We start from the raw sequence: 22,571 nt of genomic DNA on the forward strand, positions 1-22,571 counted from the left end.
TATAATTTCTACAAATGGGCAAACATGATCAAGAGCCTGTTTGGTTGGAAATGTTCTTGATTTTTCCCCCCTCTTTTAGCACCAATCAGTGCCACAGTTTCTCAGCAGCAGGTGGAAGTAATCATGCAGCATCCTGCATGTGAACGACATGGATTTAAACATTCAGACTGACGCTGGACATGTGGTACAGAGGCAGATGATTAGAGATGATGGGCAGAGGATTTGTGGATTCTTATCTGTGGAGCTTATGTATGAGAAGGACAAAGCCACAGAATTATGTCATGTGCTGCACACAGGCAGCTTGTTTGGTTGCAGCGCTGCTGGAGGCAGAGGAGTGACAGACGCACAGAGTAAAGAGGCTTATCCAAATGAAGGACAGTCACCACCGACACCTCGGGCAGAGGGCTGGAACATATTCATACAAAAGAATATTTATTTTTTCTTTTCTGCTGCACAGACAATAGTGACGTTCTGCATGTCTTAACAATTTTACCATGTTGGTGTTATTATACATTTATGCTTAGCGTGAAAACACAAAATTCTTGACACTTAAGTTATTGTTTGTTGCATAGAAAGCTTTTAAATATATATTTCATACACATAACACAGCATGTCTACACAAGAATATTGTTACACTTCATTACAGTCTTAATTCTTCATCGTGGGTGTCCTCACTTCAGTACAATCACCTGAGCACTTGCACTTTGTGTACACTCAAGAGCACTCGCACTCACTTCTCCACCTAGATTTAAGAGCATTTGTTAGAACACTTGAGAACTAGCATGTAGAAAGTGACTGCCTGAAACTATTGTCAGAATCTCAAATTGTAGCCAGCTCCCTGCTCAGATCTCTGGGTGACAATGGATGCTTTTAACACCTTAATGCCCCAAAAATAACAGTTGTGACCAAATACAGGGATAGTTTCTTCAGAGCTGGACGTCACTGAGTTTGTTCCTTTGGAAGCTTTGTGGTGAAGTACAATAAGCATGCCACAGGCCGGGAATCATTCATCAACCTCTTGACGTCCATCTGCAGAAATCAGTCTGAGTCTGGTTGACATCCCAATACTTATTCCTGTGTCACTTCCAGTGCCGTGCTGATGGGAGGAGGGATCAGAGCTGCAGCCGCCGCTCTTTTCTCACTAGTCAGGAAGTTGAAGGTTGCACATGCATTTGGCTGCAAAACAGCAGTGATGACAGTCAGAAAGTCTCCCCACCATGTTAAAGTAAGCATATGCACTATACTATGCTGAGAGACTGGGCATACTTTACCGTGTCTTGCACCTCCACAGCGATGCCTTTACTCCTGAGCAGAGCCAGCACCGAGGGGTTGATTCGTTCAAGCCGTGCGCCTGTGCCCAGCACAAGAATCTCTGCATAAGCAACAACAAAATTAAGTGACATGCATTGGGATTTCCTTTTCTTCAGTTAAATACATAAAACCTCAATGAGTGACGGAATCAAGGAAAAACCTGAATAACTGCGTGAAAAACATAATGAATGCTGATGCTTCCATTCAGGACACGAGCGGTCACTGAATGTCTTTTGGATAAATGATGTTCACCCCTCCAGTGGAGTTCAAAGGCTTTATCTACGCAAAAAAGCAATGCAATGTTCTGAGACACTTTGTGTTGCCTTTTCTTTTGATTTGTCGGTGTGCTTTTATTTATATATTCTTTTTTACCTATCCTTGGTTCAAGCATGTGGAAAAGTGAGACACTTTCTTCTGTGATGTCTTTATAACTGCCAACCTGCAGCAAGAGGGCGGGATTTAAAAAAGTAAAAAAAAAACAAGATAATTGTTTAAATTTAATACAAAGCAGTTCATGACACAAGAAACTAAGATCTGAGAAGGAATTTGGATTTTGATCTCACATTCCACTGGAGGATAGCAGGAGGCAGCACAGCGCACGGCCCAATCACCTTGTTGCCGTCAATGTTGAATCCTTGGGAACTGTAGGTGTGGATCATGATCCCACTGCCCGGCTCCTTCTGCATGACAGACACCGTGGTACGCTGGTACATTTCATCATCACTGGGAACCAATCTATGTGCACGAGACAGAAACGGGCTAGAACAAAAGACAGGTAAACTAAGTTAGAACCAGTACCATGTTAAGTACACGAGACTGGTCTGTGTTAATAAGTATAAATATTGAGCGCTTGTGGCCTGAAGAACTTTGGGCATGAAACAGCCTCAGTAATGATGTATTTATTGCACATACTCTGTACATTCTCCATCACTTTACATTTCAAAACCAGGCTGAACTGCAGAACCGTTGCCATGTGGCCCCGTTTAAAGGCCAAAAAACTAACGCCAACCTACTGACAGCCGAAGGCTTTCAGCCTGTTTCTGCACAAAAGAGGCCGCCAAGACACATCCTGTACTCGCACTGTTTACTTCCTGACTGTTACAAAAATCTTCAGTCAAAGTTCAGCAATCTTTAATATTGAGATGTGAAGCACTGCCCTCTCTCTCTAACGCAGCACAGCAGAGGACTCAAGAGCTGACCTGGCCTCAAGTCAGGGTGAACGTAACGACTGACTCCACCAGATGGAGCCAGAGATTCTGTCTGTTTGGCAAACAAGCTATGACCTGGTTCCTAATGGGCATCGGTGTCTCACTGGGGACGCTGGGGACAAGTCCCCACCACTTTTTGAAATGCTGATTTTGTGCCCATAACTTTTTGACAGTATTTGTTAAAAATGTTCTGAAAAAAGTTACAGGGTACTGATTACTGCATTATATTAATTACATAGGCCTATATTAATTTATAATTGTCACCTGCCACCTGAAAGACATTTCCACCTTAAATTGGTCCAGAAAATTTCTCCAGAATGCAGGAAGTGAATTTTTTAATGCTCAAAATTGTTTGGGGGAGGACCCCCTCAAATATTTCAGCATTGAATATTTCTTCAAGATTGTTTTAAAATATTTTCATCTTGTTCTTGTGAACCCAATATTGTGCATTGTCATGTCTGGTGAGCTAAAAGTGTATCGTCACACCCCTAATCTGGGCCCTTATGTCCCCACCAATTAACACAAAAACACAAAGTGAGGCCCTTGCTCATGGAAATCTTGGGTTTCACAACGGTGGGGGAAACAAACTATGCACCTCCAAAAAATGCTCCACAAGGAAGATAGAATGGCCAACCAGCACCAGCACAATCACCACGTTTCTTTATTCAGTGATGCTGAGCAAGGTTTCCTCCTCACCAGATTCTAACAGCACTTACATTTACATATATCTCAAAGTGATATGTAGGCTACATGTAATTTAAGGTCATATCTGTGTCTTCACAAAACAATTAGGTAATCATCAATCCAAGGTGTCAACATTTAAAGTGTAAAACATGATAATTTAACATTTAGACTGAACATCAAACAACAACAAGATCATATGTTTTGTTATATTTTACTTATTTTATTGTTTGCTTGTCATGTTGACACCTGTGACTGATGATTACCTCGTTGTTTTCTGAAGATGCATATAGGCTTCACTATTTTTGGCCGATTGATAAAAAGAGATAATAACTGAGTGATCGATAATGAAAATGATTAGTACAGCTCTAACTGTCCTGCCGAACAACATGATCCTTTAGTCAAGGGAAGAGTTTAACATGACCGACAATGTAAATCCACACGGAACAATGATAAACTTCAGTGGTGATAGTAATAATGTATTTTGTTTCTGCAAATAATGCTAAAACAAACTTGTAAGGGAGCATCTCACAATCGGGTGATATTAAAGACATTTCGTAACTGTCCTCGTCTCGAGCCTGCAGGAAAGTCAAGGGACAGTTACTAAACGACTACACTTTAAATCCTCCGCTCAAAAGAATAGGAAAAGAAAAACTACAACACCTTGAGAAAGCGGGCACTGCCCTGGAGGAGAGGAGAAGCCCCTGTTTTGATCTCTGGAAGAGGAATCTGGCGCACACCACACTGGCCATGATAACGGAGAACACCAGCCGGCGGCAGACAGGGGGACAGGTTTCTGTGTAACACCAGCCGGTTGTTTCCGGTGTTGTGTATCGCAAAATCGAACAATTTAAATTATTTTAAGTTTAACAAGCTTTGCAAGGATGCCGTGTTTTATTAAATTTTCGTGTTTTGTTTGATTTTCTAAAAACATTTCTATCCATCATAGACATATGTATTTTATCGTGTTACACAAAAAAACAAAAAACAAAATGTACCTGATGTTAAATGCTAAGCTGATGCCCTCCAGTTAAGCCGTTGTGCAACACAATAAAAAAAATATTATATATATACGAAAGAAAAGGGTAGTTGCATTTTTAGACTCTGGGTCCTTGCAATGAACCAGCCTGCTCACTTTGATATATTTTTAGCAGTATTAAAAATAATATTGACTCAACAATTATTTTTTTTTGGCTTCTTTGTAAATTCTGGACTGACTATCTTAAAGGTTCACCTGATTGTCCCAAATGTTTCTCTTAAAGAGGTCAAATTTGGATTGATTGTAAGAAGAATTTAAATTTCCTATGTAAAAAAAATAGTAGTTTGAATTATGAAGTTACAGTACACAATGGGTAAATCAAGTAGCCTATAACAGTTGTCAAGAAGGGTCATAGCACCCAAATACAAATAATTACACAATTTCAAATATCTGGAAGCAATAAAACAGTACAATATACAATTCAGATGTGTCTTTAAAATCATGTTTTTCGTGAATGGATGATTGTATGTACACTATCGTTCAAAAGTTTGTTTTCAAAAGAAAAGCGATTTTTTTGTCCATTAAAATTACATCAATTGATCAGAAATACAGTGTAGACATTGTTAATGTTGTAAATGGCTGATTTGTAAATATCTACAGACGCGTACAGAGGCCCATTATCAGCAACCATCAGCCCTGTGCTCCAGTGGCACGTTGTGTTTGCTAATCCAAGTTCATAATTTTAAAAGGCTCACTGATCATTAGAAAACACTTTGGCAGTCATGGTAGCACAACTTTGAAACAGTTGTGCAATAAAACTGGCCTGGTTGAGTATCTGGCAAAGAAAAGATTCAGCCCTAATCTTTCTATTGTTAATTTCTTTTTATTGAGAAATGTCTTTTTCTTTACAACTCAGGGCAGCATCCCGTAGTCACCTCTTCATTGTTGATGTTGAGACTAGTATTTTCCGGGTACTATTTATTGACACTGCCAGTAGAGGATTAGACCTTCTAATGTATTTGTCCTCTTGCTCAGTTCTGCACCGGGGCCTCCCACTCCTCTTTCTGGTCTGGATAGAGCCAGTATACGCTGTTCTGTGAAGGGAGCAAGATCTTCAGTTTCTTGACAGTTTCTCGCATGGAATAGCTTTCATTTCTCTGAACAAGAACAGGCTGACAAGTTTCAGAAGAAAGTTTGTTTATGGCCAGTTTAAGCTTGTAATGAAACCCACAACTGCTGATGCTCCAGATGCTCAACTAGTCTAAAGAAGGCCAGTTTTATTGCTTCATTAATCAACACAACAGTTTTAAGCCGTGCTACCATGATTTTTTCGTGTTTTCTAATGATCAATTATCCTTTTAAAATGACAGACTTGGATTAGCAAATACAACGTGCCACTGGAGCAAAGTCGAGTAACGTCTCTGCCTTCGATTAAAATGCCTGGGGGGCGTGTTCATGGAGTCACAGCGCCCCCTGCGGTGTTTACTGGCAACAGTCACAGGTCAGATGATCCGAGCTACATTGTAAATAGACGGCAGTGATCCGCCGTGGCCATGCCTTCATAGCCTCTTTAAATCACTCCCAACCGAGCAGATCTTTCCACTCGGAGACGCCCTATCTCCCGACACCAGTTCTCTCGCTGTTTCGGGTCCTTTCGACGCGGCAAAGTGTTGGTGAAGCATGTACCGGTCTCTGTACGCCTTCCGATCCGCGGAGCCCAACTCGCTGCACTTCGCGGCCGGAGAAAGCTTCTTAATCCTGGAGAGGAGCAACAAACACTGGTGGCTGGGGTCCCGTTGCAGCTCGGGGGAGACCGGCTACATCCCAGCCTCATACATCGAAAAAATACAGGTAAGCACCACTTTCTAACCCGAGGAACTCTCTCTCTCTCTTTTTGTGTCAATGAATGCAAGCGGGCATGTCGCACACTGCCGTGAAGTGAAATCTAGTGAATGCGTAGTAACAGTGATGAGACAGAGAGAGGCAGATGCCATGTAACTGTACTTCTTGTGCTGCAGTGCAGGCCACGCTGAAGCTGACTGCTGATTATTGTCAGGAAGAAAATGCGTGCTTGCAGAAGAACCCATAAATTATTGGAAGCGTTGCATTATGTAGGGACATGGCCTTCTGCACTGCAGCTGCTCACTGCGACAGAGACTGGGGGGTAAAGGATGGGGCAGGAAAGCATGACAGGATAAGATGATACAGTACAGGATAGGATGTGTCCAGCAAGGCCACAGGAGACAGAAAGGAAGACATTGTTTCATTTTATAATCAAGGATCATTCTCATCTGCCCATGTCACTGGTAAATAAGTAGTTGCTCCCTTTCACAAAGCCTTTGGGCTTCTTCTCAGTCACACACCCACATGAGCTTTAGAGTGAGGAGACTCCTTTTTCCAAGGATCCAGACTTACAGTGAACTAGTCACAGCATGTGTAAAATCACAAGCTCACACACTGGCAGGATAGGAATGCTCTCTCCTGTTGTTAATGAGGTTTAATGAACACGTGTGACGCTGGGTAAAAGGCTGTTTTTTGGTTAGATAACTGCCCTAGTTTGTTTCTGCCCGGAGTCACACATGTCCCCGAGCCACAGTTATGTTCTGTTTTGTTTAAAGTTTAATAATTATGTTACTGAATATTTCAGTTGTTTCATGTTCTCCTCCCCTACAGGCTCCCGAGCAGGACGAGGTGCTGCAGTCTATTGACAGAGCGATCGAAGGAATCCACAATGTGGCCTTAAAAAATGGAGGCAAATACAATCTGGAGCAGAGAGATGTTTTACAGTGAGTCGAAATGCGCATAATAAACTTAAGATAATATACTGAGTCTGAAACTGTGTGAGAATCCTCATTCTCCTCCGTTGTAGGAAGTTGATCCATCACAGAAAGGAGACCCTTGCTCGACGAAGTTCCTCGTCCTCTGGCCAGAAACAAGGCCTCCCGTCTTCCAGCAGTGAAATATCTCTCAGTCAGACTCCTCCACCACCCAATGGCCTTAACCGAGAGTACGGACGACAGGGGAGCATGCCATTATCAGGAAGCATGGACAATATGCGGGGGGAGCAGGGCTTTTACCAGGTATCTGCAGTACACATTTAAATGTTTTGTTTGACCCTACAATCCCATTTGCAGGCTTACAAAGAAGCAGAAAGCATCTATTTTTCTTTGGCTTTTGTCTGTTTTGAAAAGTTCTTTATCAAAAGAGTTTGCTTGCTTGTTTGCAATTGTAACTCACTAATGATTAGTTTGTGATGATCTGCCACATATTAAACACCACTAATCTATATTAATATCCTACCTCGCAGATGATTGCGACCGGGGACTGATACTTGATCAATTTATCAGAAAAATGTTCATCCACGTACAGGGTCAAAAAACACAGCCCATCTTTAGGATTAAAATATATTTTCGGCCTTTATATCAGGAGACGTTGCAGAATAGATCACAAGAGAGATTTAACCATCCTCAATAATTATATCTCACACACACACAAAATATGCCCTCACTTAACACTGTATATAGTCAGTTTCACTTCCTGCGTCCCCCCCTGCAGGTGCCTCCTCAGCCTCGACGTGCGGCTCCGATCACCCCACCTCCCCCTGAGAAACAGCGAAGCAGCCGGCGTCCAGGTTAGAACTCAGAGAATTCACAGCCTTACTTACGAGTTTATTATAGTCTCGCAGGTTACAGCGCAGCGTTTCTGCTGCGGCTTTCAGCTGATGCTACACGCTGCAGCTCTGTACCTCACAAACAACCTCTATTCTTAGTCAAGTCAATCCGGTTCGCTCTCCTCTCTGTAACTGGAGCTCTCTCTCTCTCTCTCTCTCTCTCTCTCTCTCTCAGCAGAGCCAGAGGTCCCGTCCAGAGGGTCCTCTCTCCCTCCGTCCCTCTCAGTCAGCACCACCTCTTTAGACTCTGGCTCCTCCCACTCACCGGCCTCCTCTGATGTCAGTCTGCCAAGTGTTGCCAGCAGCCCCCCTCCCCCTGTGCCATCCCGTGTGAAGCCCCCTGCACCGCCTCCAGACGTGCTTCCCTCTGACTCCCCTCCTCAGCCAGCTCCTGCAAAGAAGAGCCCGGCTCCACAGCCTCCCCAGCCCACCCCTCCTTTACAGCCCGCTGTGGAGGACCAGCCGGAGAGTGAATGGCCCGTCGCCCCCCCGTCCGTCGCTGAAAGCCCTCCTGGCAGCCCCACTACTCCTGATCCAGTTCCCATGACTATTGGGGCCGAATTGATTGAGCTGGTACGGAAGAACACAGGCTTGAGTTACGAGCTGTCACGGGTCGCTGTCGGCGTGGTGGTCGGCCATCTGCAGGCGGCCTTACCTCAGGCCTCCTCTGCTTTGGAGCAAGTTCTCCTCTCACTGGTGGAGAGCAAGGTTAGATTTGTTTTCATTACATCATGTGCATTCAGCATCCTGGAGCCGCGCCAGCTCAAAGGAGAATACCGGTGTCGTTTAGAGTTACAGCTCAGTCTGCATTTAGCTGACATTTCTCAGAGGACACTTCTCAAAGTATCACTCACTCACTTCCTGTTTTTGCCGCGTCAAACCTAGCTTGAAATGATCTGGTGATTTTCTTCCTGGCAGATATTTCTGTTTATTCCTCTGGGAGTAAGGTGCATAGTGCATAGTGTGTAACGTAACCACCAAAACAGAAAGTGCTGAAAGCTTTTGGCTGCATCCTTTATTTACATGGTGACACGTGTGCACACGCTGCTGCTCATCCAACTGAGAAGAAGAATATTCTGTGGACAAAAAATAAATAATTGAGGGTCGTGGCTCTTGATAAGGTAAGAAAACAAGCACTGATATCTCCGGCTATGATGCCTGCACGCAGACACACTAATGTAGAGCAGGGAAGCATCCAAGAACACCAGTATTATCCTTTTAAAGCTGCTCCAATCAATAGTTTTATATTATAAATGGATAAAGTTACTATTTATAATGTCAAAGAGGACATTCATGATGACGAACCTACAGAATCTCGGCTCATTGTAAAACTACACACACACCTCAGCGCTCTTAGAATTAGAAGATGATCCTCTACTGGTATTTCAAGTTTGAAGCATAAACAGGTGTTTCGTGATGTTTTGATGCCTCTGTAGGATTTCAGTGGAGCGCTGCCACAGGGTCAGGTGTGTCACGATGAACAGAGGCTGGAGGTGATCTTCAGCGACCTCGCCCGTCACCGGGACGATTCCCAGCAGCGTAGCTGGGCGCTCCACGAAGACTGCGCTCTCATCACCTGCTACCTGGAAGAGCTGCTGAAGATACTGGTATGATACAGGGAGCTCTCTCCTGTAACAATGCATGCTCATAACATGGGTGTCTGTTTTCTGATTAAAGCATATGAAGGCGTGTGAAGTCCTGACTGACTGTGTCGCACATGTGAAGATGGATTTCACAGATATTTATGTCAGTTTTATAGCCCTTTTTAAAAACAAAAGTTGCAAAGTGCTTCACAGTAAAAGCATTTAATATCAAACACAAGAAGAGCAGACTTTACAAAACAGGAAAAACATCAGCTTATAAACACTCAAGAACTCTTGTGATCCAACATGGGTCATTATGTATTAATATGGACAGGAATGTAATGTGTTTAAAGGTCATTATAGTATGAAAAGTTTTCTCTTGGGATGAATCTGTGATGTGCCCACAGGACTGCGTCCAGATGCCGTGCTTTAAATACCAGACATGTTTGATAGGATCAGAGCGGCTCAGACGACTTTACAGTGTGGTTAAAGACTGAATCTGTAAACTCTTCAGGTTGCCAAATATTGTTTGTTGGCAGTTTGTCCCTCGACCAAAAGTCAGATCAGGGTCGGGATGTTCAGATGAGTTGTTATTGGGCTCCATAATCCTGTCGTGTGTTTGGGGTCCACGACTGTCGGACAGATTATGAAGTTACATAGTTGTGATGCTATTATATCATTGATGTTACAACTAAAAGCTGCTTTTATTCCTCCTCAGACTGATGCAGATCCAGAAGTGTGTAAGAGGATGTGCAAGGCCAACCACTGTGAGAGCGTGCTGTCTCTGGTTTCATATTATCAGATGGTAAGACAATTTTTTACACACTTTGAACTAAAAACTAATCTGTATGCAGAATATGCCACTGTGAAACCTCTGAAAGAACTTTCTTTTTATTTCCCTTATAATTTATTCCTTTATATTTTTGTTGCTGAATGCACAAGAGTCCATCCTCTTTTTACTCAGTATGGCCTCAGTGGAAGTTGAACCTCCATCTTCACAGTGTTAGTGAGCCTGTTGGTTACATTCAGTGTATGTTTGGATTGGCGTCGGCTCATTGTTGCCATCATGTGACCGTGCAGGAGCATCGCGTGTCTTTGCGGCTGCTGCTGCTCAAAGTGTTCGGGGCCATGTGCAGCCTGGACGCTGCTCTCATCTCCACCTTACTCAACTCCATCCTCCCCATGGAGCTGGCCAGGGACCTACAGACTGGCATACAAGGTGAAAATATTTACTTATCGCTGTCTCATGTTCAACTGTAGTAGCACTCCCAAAGATTAATATTGTCCACAATTACACTGATTCCCAATTTCTTGCATGTTCGTCTTTCCTCAGAACACCAGAAGATGTGTTACACAGCGCTGGTACTTACTATGATCTTCTCAATGGGCGAGCAGGTGCCATATCATCACTATGGTATGGTGTATATATAAAGCTGCTGTGTTATAATACATTTTAACATCTACATATTGCAACTCTGCGTTCAAAAACAGTATGACCAATAAACAGTGTTGACTCTTTCAAAAATCAGTCAAAAAGGACTTTGTGTTTAGCTTCATGCCAGTGCGTTTTTCACTTTATCAGCCGGATTATAAAGGCTTTTCCCGACCTAACTGATCCAGAAGTTTGACATGCCTGAATTAAAATGTGCATTAAAGGGATAATGTGTTCTTTAAGTAAGACATTAACCTGACCCTCCCTGCTTTCAGAACACTTGAATGCTGACTTTGTTGCGTTTCTGCTGGGTGTGGTGGAGGACGGCCTTCCCTCTGATCCCACAGAGCAGCTGCCTGACATTTTCCTGAACCTCTTGCTGGCCTTCAACCTGCACCACACAGGTGAGAACATCCGCCATAGACCTTTTTCACAGCAGACATTTTGACTTGTCATTGCAAAAGTACAATAATAATAATGTTGTGTTTAATAGTATGTTCAGCACTTTTTTAAATAAAGTTAATAATGACTGTGTTCCATGTTTAATTTCAGGGTGCTGGTCTTGTGCAATCTGGCTCACTGACCTGACTTACAGGGAGACTTGAATGCAAAAGAGCCATCATTAATGTTTCTAGTAACATCTGTGCTATAGGTCTATAGGAGCTGTCTCAACAGAGTTCTACTCTGCTATTTTTTTGTTTCCCAACTCAGCTGACCTACAAAAGAGCTTTAATTGTTTTACAACAAGTTATTTTTTGTGTCTTTGTCTGTATCACCCAGCACCCAGCAGCAATGTGATCATGCAGGAGCTGAAGAAGAAAAATGTGAAGATCCTGTCGGAGAAAGTGCTGCTGCTTCTGAACAGAGGCGGTAAAATACCACCGTTTGTCATATTACTTACTTTGCACCTATGTTTCCAGTCTACGCCAGTACTCACTTTATGCCCCCACCCCCCACCTCTCCAGATGACCCTGTGTGTATGTTCAAACACGCTCCGCCCGCACCGCACTCTGTGCTCAAGTTTCTGCAGGATGTTTTCGCCAACCAAGAGACCGCTGACATCTTCTACCGCACTGACATGATGGTGATGATTGACATCGCCGTTCGACAAATATCAGACCTGTCACCCGGAGACAAGGTGAGAACTGGACACGCCGCAGCGCTACTGATTGTTCTCAGCCTTTAAAGGAGTAGTTTCACACTTTGAGAAACACTCCTTTTCGCTACAGAAAGAGTTGTGTCTGCAAGATAAATATGACACTAGAAAGGTACTACAAAATTTTCCTACAGGCATCCCAAGGGTCACTAACTAACAACAAGTTATATTTTGTTCCACACAAAAAAACCAGAAGGGGTGTTATTTACACAGCTATTTCTTCTACTGAAAGGACAGATATGAGAGAGGTACAAACCCTCTCATCTAACTCTCGGGCAAGAAAGTGAATAAGCGTATTTCCCAAAAAACTACTCCTGTAATGACGTATCAACAGCGTGTTAACTTGTCTGATTATAATCTCTCCTTTCACCCTCTCTGTGAAGCTGCGGATGGAGTATCTCTCCCTCATGCACTCCATAATGCGCTCGACAGACTACCTCGAGCACCAGCACCGCCTGCCTGACTTGCAGGGGGCACTGCAGATGATTCTCAGGGAGGAGGAAGATCCAGGAGAGGATGAAGGGAGTGCCACAGCGAAACAAATGGATAAGTTAATCGTACAGCAGATCTACAAGGAGTTCCCACAGATCTGTGAGAACCAGGACTAACCATATCAGTATCATGCTCACACACTGTAGTCTGCTCCCGCGAGGTACAGTAAAGCTTGCAAGAAGAAGAACTGACGTTTGATAGGGCGCCCAGTATTCTGTGCCAGCCTCTACTTAGAGAACCGAATCCGTTTTGCCAACTTTTTCTTGGACTCGTAGTCCAGGGCTCCAGCATGCACATAAGGTAATATCATGATGATTTTGCTGCTTTTCACAGCTTTTCACTTCTCAGATGAACTTCATTTGAAAAAAGGTGTGGGAGTTTTTTTTTCTTTTGTTCTTCAAGAATGGAAAAAAAAGATGACAAATGCACAAACAACCTGTGAGGTTTAGTCATACTTGGAGATTAAAAATAGCCAAAATATAGGCCAAACCTTGGAGCTGTTTCACAATGAATTGCTTCCAGCAATGTCATACATGAACTAAGTTTATGTACTCAGTATTTTGAAACTAATGTAGCCACAACCAGGACTAAACTTTATTCTGACCAAAAAATTTAACTAAATTGATTTTAGAACATTTTAAATGAAAAGAGGCAGATTTGAAGTTGTGTTACAGGTAACAGTGCCATTATTTGAACCGTTGTGAGAATACTTGACCCTTTATGTGCTTCCCTGTTAGTGGGACCAAACTACTGTGTGTTACTTTAGAGCATTATAGAGTGTAATACTCTTAAACCTGACTTCTTCTTTCATTCACCAATTTCATTCGTATAATTAAAATAAAAAAGTAAATGTAGAACATGTTGAAAAAGTTTACTATTATAGTATAAAAAAAGCACACTCTGATTCATGTGTTATCATTACAAAGCTTTTAGCTGAGTAACTTGCTGCTACATAATGAATCTCTCCTGTGGCTCCGTCTGCAGTTTTCTCAGTCTGGTACTTTTGTCTCTTTACTGCTTTTCAAACTCTTCAAAGTGATTGCTCTGTACTTGCATATGCAACGTTCCCCCAAGCATCAGAAGTCATTGACTGTTTACAGACAGGGTTTTTGTCCATATGCTGCATTCACATTCAAACTAACTGTGCTGCAATAAGGCTTTATAGCAACTTGTAATATCACTGTAATATACTGAGTCTTGGCTGACGTTAGCTGTGGCTTCCTGGAAGGGAAAAGTGTGCTGCAGTTATTATCTGAGATAATTATTTAGTTGTTGATTTCCTGTTATTATCTGATGCTCCTACTGAAAGTCAAGACAAGGGAGAGGAAATACAGGGCATTTGTTTTGTTCCCTTGTGGTTTTAACACTTTAACAGCAACATCTACCTATTCCTGTTTCTTCCCTGTGACGTAGTGATTGATGTTGTTTTCCCATCTTACACTTTGACTTATCTTGCTTGTCTCTGGCATGGCTTCCCCATCTGGAAACATGTTTCTGAGAAGGTAGACACAGTCCAGCAGTCATATCAGATTTTAGTTCATGTCCGAGTGTTGATTGTCATTGAGAATTTGTGTCTGCTTACAGCGTGTATGAGAGAGAGTTGAGTGTCTCTTCTTTCCATGATTAACATTGTCTGCAAAAATGCTACGACTGTGTTGTAATGAAACTAATAAAGCTATATTTTAACAGTGGAAGTGACTGGATTGGTTGTTGAGGGGGTGATTGTGTGACCGTACATTTTATACATAAAGTTTGCAACATAATAAAAACTTTTGTGAAAATGCTGTTGGTCAGACTTAGGACACAACAAAACAAACAGAGTACATTTAACTAAATTAAGAGTTAAACAGTATTTTTTTGTGTGTTACTGTTGGAAGCAGAGAGAAAGAAAACGGATTCATTTTATTCATGGTACTATATTTTACTCATTGTCAATTTCCCTAGAAAATTTGGACTTTTCCCCTTTTCTTGTGCATGTGTTTGTTTCCCTATACACCTTTTTAAACCTTCCTTAATATAAATATATATATATATATATAAATTAATGTGTATATATGTAAAAATTAAAAAGATTAAAGGTTGAAGTGAAGTGAGAACTGACTGATAGTAGTGTGCAGGTGACATTTAAATATATACACAATCTGCACACACTTTATAATAGATGTTATGATTTGTTGTTTAAATATACAGTACATGTGCTCACATTGTGTATTATATCTTTAGTGTCTATATATTAACTGTATCTTATAAACTGTTAATTGTAAAGTCAATGGTTTACTGGAAAATGCATTTCCTGCAGAAATGAGAGTATTAGTGGATAAAATAAAGTTAAATCTGTAACATTTAAATCACTGCAATGAGTTCTGTGTTGGGGAAATTGTAAGATGTAAAGACAATTTAAGTCTTGAGGGAAGGACTGAATGGAGTTTAATTGTAGATTAAGTGAAGTTTCCAAAAAAGGAGTTGAGGTGTCATTTGAAGTTTATTAGCTAAAATAAATTAAAGTTTAATTCCTTTTACAAAATCATAGGAGACAAGCTGATTAAAAGAGAAGAGGAATTTAATATATTAACAGTTAAAAGAGAGAGTTCCCATCTGCCAAAGAAAGCTTAACAGTAATACATCAATCAGAAACAGGCAGAAACTGCTTAAATTGGCTGTGTGTTATGTGGAACCTGAAACCTGAAGCTGATGATGTGAAAATAGAAGAGTTTTTCACAGCATTATTTTGATAGAGCAGTAAAGATGGACAGGAAACTGAAGAGAAAGCGAATCCCCAAAAAATGCCCACATGTGTCTGCTGAAGAGTATCAGAAGTAAAATACCATTGGAGTAAATGGGTTATTTTAAGGTCATGTTGCTCTGAACATGCTGAACATTCAAACACTGTAATCTTATTGCTTATTGTGTAAAAGAGGACACTTTTGTCTACACTTTGATTTATAAATTGTGAATGAGAATTGAAAGTATAAGCTAAGTTACAAGAGCAGAGGAGGATCAGTGAGGGTCATGGGTGACTCAGAGGAGGACTGAAAAAACATAAAACTTAAACTGCCTTAATTAAAAAAAAACTGTTGAAGTGAAGTAGGTGAAAAAGGATTTGAAGATTTACCCCATTCTGGTCCCTTATAAAAAATATGATAAATACTTTAATATTTTAAAATGAGAGCTAAAAAAAGTTGAATACAAACACTTTTGAGATAGAAGTTTTCTGTAGCTGAAAGTATGCAGATGTTTTCACACTAATTACAACAATTTCTTCTTCTTCTTCTTCTTCTTCTTCTTAACATACACCAATTGTTGTACAATGGATAGAACATTTATGGATATATGGAATTATTATTATTTACATGAAGAGAGAATTAACAAAACATATTTTGTAGGCCTAAATAAATATGAATAATGTTTAATTTAAGTTTACATTAGCAAAAAAATAGTGTCATAACATTTAACCGTGATATGTATAAATGTTATATATATATATATATAAATTTAAACGTATGCAGTCTATGATTCAAGTTTCAAAGAAAGTTGAACGTTTCCACCCGGACACCAAACAGAGACACACCAGGTTAAAGCTGTGTTGCAGTCACATTGATCCGGGTAGATAAGTGGGTGAAAGGTCCAACTGCAGTCAGGAGTGACAGCAGCACACAAACACCTCTCACGCAGCCGACCAGGTGAGATGTTATTTCTTGTTTTTAAATTTCTCTGTGTGTTCGACTTTATTTCCGGTGTCGGTTTCATTCAGTCGCCGCTGTTGTTGTTTTGTCTTCCTGCAGAGCGGAAACTAAAAATGTCTAAACAACAGCAGCCGATCAGTCCGCTGAAGAACTTCTTCGCCGGAGGCTTTGGAGGGGTCTGTCTCGTCTTTGCCGGACATCCACTCGACACCATTAAAGTAATTACTGCACTTATTGTGTCTCTCTCTCACTCACACACAGACACACACACACACACACACACACACACACACACACACACACACACACACACACACACACTACAGTCTGCAGAGCCAGAGACCGACGTGTCAGATCTTTGCTGCAGGTCAGCTGTGTGGATGTAACAGACTCCTGTGTTCACAGAGTATGTCAGGCTGCTGCAGCCCTTTGACCCACATTATTTTATGAGTCAGCTCACTGCTGCTGTCATGGCCTCCTGTGCACACACAGATATCTCACCAGAATGCAGGGATGTTGCCATCCATTATCACTGCAGGAAGTAGTTCAATACTCTGGGATAGAGCTAGACTGGTCGATCAGCCAGTAGCAGCTTATTACATACCGTGACATACCGTGTGTCGGCCAGTAAATAAGAAATTGCAGTTCAGAAAAGGCAGATATGTGTTTGAGGAACCTTCCTCATGTTTTATTTGTTAACTGTAAATTGTCCTGTTCATACCAGTGTCACAATTATTTTAAATGTTTTTGGCCACTTAGCTGCAGAGTAACACGCTGTAAACACACCACATATCATCACCTTCATAAAGTCATTGTTACAAAAACATTTGGCAAACATTTACCTGTTTCCACATCAAGCAGACCCAGAGCAACATTAGAATTCACTTGGAGGCATGTTCAATATTTGAATATTGGACTTATTATTGTAGTCTGTGTTCAGACTCATCCTGAAGGTGTTGTGGTCCAGGCTTCGTGCAGGCCAGTCAAGTTCTTCTATATCAAACTCTGACAGCCATTTCTTAATGTGCACACATTGAGGTCCAGACTGCTGCATCTGTGATGCTGGATTCTTTTATGTTTTGAGATCATTACAAAGTCTGTCGTCTTCTTCTTCTCTCAGGTGCGTTTACAGACCCAGGCCAAACCCAAACCTGGAGAGAGCCTCCTGTATGCTGGAACCATTGATTGTTTTAAAAAGACCTTAGCCAAAGAGGTGAGGATGCCTGCCGCCTTAATCTCTGGAATATGATAAAATATGGTCCAAAATGTCTGTCCTCCCTCATGCTGATGTTTCCTCGTCATCTTCTTTCCTTACAGGGTGTGAAAGGACTCTATAAAGGCATGTTGGCCCCTATCATCGGAGTCACGCCCATGTTTGCTGTCTGTTTCTTTGGATTTGGACTGGGCAAGAAACTACAACAGAAGACCCCCAATGATATCCTAACGTAGGTGATTGCTCTGTCGTAGGGGGTTCACTTTATTCGTTCTGAGCACTCTGTGGGTGATGATATGTAAGCACAAACTCTCCTGCAGGTATCCACAGCTGTTTGCTGCAGGGATGTTGTCTGGTGTGTTCACCACAGCCATCATGACTCCTGGGGAGCGCATCAAATGCCTCCTACAGGTCAGAGGTTATGTGTTTGTACAGACATTCAGGATTGAATCGCTGTCTTCTGTGCTGCTGAATAGTAGATTCCTAACATGCCAAAACAGAGCTGGCACTGTGTGTGTGTGTGTGTGTGTGTGTGTGTGTGTGTGTCTAGATTCAGGCATCAACAGGAGGGGTGAAGTACGCGGGACCCATGGACTGTGTGAAGCAGCTGTACCGAGAGTCTGGGATCAGAGGAATCTACAAAGGCACCGCTCTGACTCTCATGAGAGGTGCTTCTTTACTCTGATAGAGCCGAGACTTGACGGCACAAGTTGCTGTTAAGTTTTACTTTTACAGTGTGTAGATAATACAATGACACTGTGGAAAATCTTAAACTGCGGAGTTTTCCTGCAAACAAAGTTACTGTTAACATTGGAGCTGCAACGATTCTGAATGTCTTTTGGTTGTGGTTGTGGTTGTGGACAAAACAAGACATCTGACAATGTCATCTTGGGCTTTGGGGAACACTGATCAACATTTTTCAACATTTTATAGACCAAACAATTGATCGATTAATCAAGAAAATAATACAGATTAATCGACAATGAAAATAATCATTAGTTGCTGCCACTAAAACACTGTGTGTATGCATGAGGTGGAGAGAAGAGAGAGGAGAGAGATAGGCTGCTGTCCCAGGCTGGGCTTCCTGGCAGGGAGTTGAAGGTAGTTGAAGTAGTTGAAGACCAGGTATCGGTAACTTAATTTACTGATTCACTAAAATACCTTTCTGACATTAACCTGGGAACAACACACAAAGGAGCTAAGGACTAAATCCTGACAGCTCACAATACACAAACACTCTGAGCGCCTGAGGAGCAACACAGTTCTAACAAATTTTATCGGTTACACATTCACCTATGGGACGAAGTAACACTTTGTTGGTACGTTGTCTGTTTAAAGGTTTTGGGGAGTTACTACTTTGTGTGGAGGAAAAAAGTTGTATAAAGCCTTTTGTGGCTCCACAGGGATCTTCAAGAAGTCTGACGAATGACCTTGAGTCAGTGTCAGCTGGGGCTTAAGTTAGAAAGTGGCTCTGGAGGTAGAGCGGGTTGCCCTTTAATCGGAAGACTGGCGGTTCATTGGGCAGGATACTGAACCCTGAATAGCCCCTGGTGGCTGTTCCACCAGGGCATGAATGTGTGTGAATGGTGAGTGCGATGTAGTGTAAAAGTGCTTTGAGTGGTCGCAAAGACTAGAAAGGCGCTATACAAATACAGAGCATTTATATTTACAAATCTGGGGTTGTGGAGTTAGAAAGAAGTGAGTTCTGCAGCCGCTTTGTCTTGCGTCATGTTGTCATGATCTTTAAGAGTTTCCTTCTGACACATGCTGCTGCAGTTAAAGCACAAATTTAAGATTTAAGCGCTCACTTGTATTTCTTAGGTGCTTTGAAGACATACAGTACTAAGAAATTGTTGAAAAGTAAGAATGCTTTCAAAAATAGACATGTTAATAGATTATATTTATTATCAATTTACAAAATGCAAAGTGAGTAAACAAACAGCATCTTCTAGGTACACTTGCACAAAGTCAGGGGGTTTTGTATGCATATTGTCAGGAGTATGATTAAACAATTACACCAAACAGGTGCTAATGATCATACATTCAATATGTGGGTTGAAACACAATCATGAACTGAAACAGAACCAGTTGTGTGGGAGTAATACAACTGTGTGAGGGACAGCCAAACTTCAGCTAAGGTGAAGCTGCTGAAGACAGTTTACTGTCAAAAGTCAAACACCACAGCAAGACTGAGCACAGCAACAAGACACAAGGGAATAATACGGCATCAGCAAGTCTCTCCCAGGCAGACATCAAAGCAGACAGGGGTTTCCAGATGTGCTGTCAAAGCTCTATTAAAGAAACACAAAGGAACTGTCATTTTCCCACACCTGCCTAAAACCTTTGCACACTGCTGTATCTAACTGCTGGCTGCCAGACTGCTTAATTGATATCTTCAGATAGTTGACATGAAATGTATTCTATTGTCTCTGTTGATGTTCTTATTACCACTCATATATTCTGCCAGAAGAAGTAAAGTCAGTTATTTTTCAATTAAATGTAACTATTTTTCATATGTTATGGTGGAACATTTTGCATCTTTTTGTTTTGTTTGTTTTGTAACTCAGATGTTCCAGCAAGCGGGATGTACTTTACGTCCTACGAGTGGCTGAAGAACCTGCTCACTCCACCAGGAAAAAGGTGACTATTTGTTCCTTGTGTTTACAACTGTCTTGTTAATAACAAAAGACCTCTGAGCAGCCGGATTTGTTGTCTTTCCCCTGCAGCCACAGCGACCTCAGCGTTCCCAGTGTGCTGTTTGCTGGAGGGATGGCCGGGATCTTCAACTGGGCGGTCGCAATCCCAGCCGACGTACTTAAGTCTCGTTTCCAAACAGGTTTGTTTTTTTTAAATTCCACATTTTGTTGAGGCTAAGATATCCGTTTTCTTTTTCTTATTATTTGTAGTTTAAATTGTTAATTTATGAAAGTGCTGAGAGATATGGGTTGCTCTACTGTATTTTGGTTTTCACTACTACTACTATCATTACTAAATGTAGGATACTGAAAAAAGCCAGTTGGTGAAAATAACTTACTTTTACAAGCGTGTCTTTAAAAAAATTTGGCTGAGTTTTTCCTGTGTGTCCCTCAGCGCCTGAAGGAAAATATCCCAACGGTTTCCGGGACGTTCTGCGGGAGCTGATCAGGGAGGAGGGCGTGGCCTCTCTGTATAAGGGCTTCAATGCTGTCATGCTTAGAGCTTTTCCTGCAAATGCAGTGAGTACACTTCACTTATTCTTCAGTTCAGTAACGCTGTGAGAAGGGCCCAGAGGAGCTGGGTGGTACATTTCCACACGTGGTCATAAATGAGTCGTACGGAGTCTCAATTATTCCGATTTGATGATGTAAAATATGTTGCACAGTTTAATCAGGAATCATATTAATTAATACTTGCATGCAGTGCAATTTATTCTCATAAATAAGGTGAACAGGAAGACAAATTTCATTTAAACTGATGCCGTTTTCAGTGCATCAGTTGAGCAAATAAGAGCCAAACTTTTAACTCATCGGCAGCCTCGTTGATTATGTGGGCTGTTTGTATAGCCTAAGTAAATGTTTAAACACAAGTGGAATGCATTTGCTTAACTCTTTTTTTTAAAATTAGTACCTGGGTCATCCCATCTTGCATATCTGTGTCCCCCTCCACCTCCGTCACTACTCAGGAGGGATGCGCTGTCCTGCAGATCGGTTATACCACCATCTATAGGCGTTGGAAGGGTTGGACAAGGAGCTCGCTCACATACGCCACATTTCATGTTGATTGTGATTTATAAAGGCAAATCAGCGTAGGACGTGTGTGCGCACAGTTTTATAAATCAGAAGATTTTTGTGCGTACGCACTTCCTACGTGTTGTACATACTCAACCTTTAGGAGTCTTTTCTATGTACAGTTTTATAAATGAGACCCCTGGACTCTAACCCGTGGATTACAGCTACTGTTTTTGTCACAACATCCAATATTCTTGCACTCATACAAGTGAAGAGCTTTTGTTACAACAAAGGTTACAACAAATTAGGGAAAATGTTTGTCCAATTATCACAAGACTTGTGCTTGTCAGACAATATTTCATTGTGCATTTGGCCAATCACCAATAATTGATACCAATTTATCTTTTTTGTAGTGGACAGTACAGCTTAAACAGTTCATTAAACAGTCAGTCGATTGTCAGAAGATAAATTGCTGCGTTTTTGTCTTGTGTGATCGTAAGTGTAATGTTTTGGGTTTTAGATGGTGTTAGAACATCTGAGTTATTCCTTCCATCACTATTATCCACAAACTAAACAGTTTTGTTTCTCTTTTTCTCTCAGGCTTGTTTCTTAGGATTTGAGTGTGCAATGAAGTTCCTGAACTGGTTAGCACCGGACCTGTGATGAAGGCTCCACGTCGCCTCCTATGTGAATCCCAGGGACAGAACTCTTGAACACAACAGAGTTATTAGCAGTGCGCACACACTCACTCTGAATCAAACAATACCAACAGATGTGAACACTTTCCCAATAATATACTGGATTGTCTTTGAAACATTGTGGTAGAGCATGTGGATCTGAGGGTCCAAAGCCGAGATATTGCGATGACTCTGTAACAGTTCCAGTATAAACACACACACAGACAGACAGTCAAATGTTCTCACTCCCTTTTGTTTAAATTGTCTTTTTTTTTTATATAAGAAAAAGGGTGAACTGAACATGCTGTGCCTTACCTTTTGTTATCTGTGAGCCGGTGCGCATATCAGGGAAAAGGTGCATTTTGTTGTACTGTGTGTGTTCAGTCTCTCAGCAATACACACCTTTCAAACTGTCTGCTTCCTGTGTGGTCGCACTCAACTCAGTGACCGATAATAACTAGATTTTCTGTTTGTTTTAACGTGAAATAATGTGAGAAGTTATGAGATTCACTGACTGTATACGAATGTCAGCATGTATAGAAATAATTTTTAAAAAGCTGGATCCATAATTAGAAATTAGACTTGCCGTGCACAATTTCTCTTTTTATTTGAATTATTTGTGGAGTATTTTACAATATACATATAATGAAGTCAACTGTAACAAACACCTACAAGAAAAGATGATAATAATAAAACATATAACTAATCAAAAAATATTAGCAGTTATTAAACACCAGCAATTCTTTCCATCATAATAAATAATGTAAATGTAATCATCA

General features: G+C 41.3%; 3 protein-coding genes across 5 annotated transcripts; 2 read left to right on the plus strand and 1 right to left on the minus strand.

The window, feature by feature from the left end:
- Nucleotides 1-411: 411 nt before the first annotated feature.
- On the minus strand, nucleotides 412-4,011 carry ndufaf3 (NADH:ubiquinone oxidoreductase complex assembly factor). Of its 2 annotated transcripts, none has more exons than XM_038696821.1 (5): nucleotides 3,864-4,011; nucleotides 1,923-2,070; nucleotides 1,684-1,750; nucleotides 1,272-1,372; nucleotides 412-1,176 (listed from the first exon to the last, which is right to left on the minus strand). In XM_038696821.1, the coding sequence occupies exons 1-5, from the start codon at nucleotides 3,950-3,952 to the stop codon at nucleotides 1,069-1,071; spliced, it is 513 nt and encodes a 170-aa protein (XP_038552749.1). In that variant the 5' UTR covers nucleotides 3,953-4,011; the 3' UTR covers nucleotides 412-1,068. The 2 variants fall into 2 exon arrangements, with proteins under 2 accessions (XP_038552749.1, XP_038552748.1); XM_038696820.1 differs by having other exon boundaries at nucleotides 1,875-2,070.
- A 1,661-nt stretch (nucleotides 4,012-5,672) lies between these two features.
- Nucleotides 5,673-14,203, plus strand: LOC119886200 (NCK-interacting protein with SH3 domain-like). 2 transcript variants are annotated; one of them, XM_038696777.1, is made up of 13 exons: nucleotides 5,673-6,030; nucleotides 6,853-6,965; nucleotides 7,049-7,259; nucleotides 7,735-7,810; nucleotides 8,025-8,557; nucleotides 9,286-9,456; nucleotides 10,151-10,237; nucleotides 10,513-10,651; nucleotides 10,766-10,846; nucleotides 11,140-11,268; nucleotides 11,645-11,734; nucleotides 11,830-12,002; nucleotides 12,404-14,203. In XM_038696777.1, the coding sequence occupies exons 1-13, from the start codon at nucleotides 5,860-5,862 to the stop codon at nucleotides 12,626-12,628; spliced, it is 2,199 nt and encodes a 732-aa protein (XP_038552705.1). In that variant the 5' UTR covers nucleotides 5,673-5,859; the 3' UTR covers nucleotides 12,629-14,203. The 2 variants fall into 2 exon arrangements, with proteins under 2 accessions (XP_038552705.1, XP_038552706.1); XM_038696778.1 differs by having other exon boundaries at nucleotides 5,860-6,030; nucleotides 8,028-8,557; nucleotides 12,404-12,628.
- A 1,853-nt stretch (nucleotides 14,204-16,056) lies between these two features.
- On the plus strand, nucleotides 16,057-22,506 carry slc25a20 (solute carrier family 25 member 20). Its single transcript, XM_038696806.1, has 10 exons — nucleotides 16,057-16,192; nucleotides 16,295-16,413; nucleotides 17,316-17,408; nucleotides 17,513-17,640; nucleotides 17,729-17,819; nucleotides 17,959-18,076; nucleotides 19,976-20,048; nucleotides 20,135-20,244; nucleotides 20,499-20,623; nucleotides 21,716-22,506. The coding sequence occupies exons 2-10, from the start codon at nucleotides 16,309-16,311 to the stop codon at nucleotides 21,776-21,778; spliced, it is 906 nt and encodes a 301-aa protein (XP_038552734.1). The 5' UTR covers nucleotides 16,057-16,192; nucleotides 16,295-16,308; the 3' UTR covers nucleotides 21,779-22,506.
- Nucleotides 22,507-22,571: the final 65 nt, after the last annotated feature.

The sequence above is a fragment of the Micropterus salmoides genome, unplaced genomic scaffold (genome assembly GCF_014851395.1).
Source record: "Micropterus salmoides isolate LMB-PRFRI ecotype aquatic unplaced genomic scaffold, ASM1485139v1 Ms_hic_scaffold_4, whole genome shotgun sequence".
NCBI classification, from domain to species: domain Eukaryota; kingdom Metazoa; phylum Chordata; class Actinopteri; order Centrarchiformes; family Centrarchidae; genus Micropterus; species Micropterus salmoides.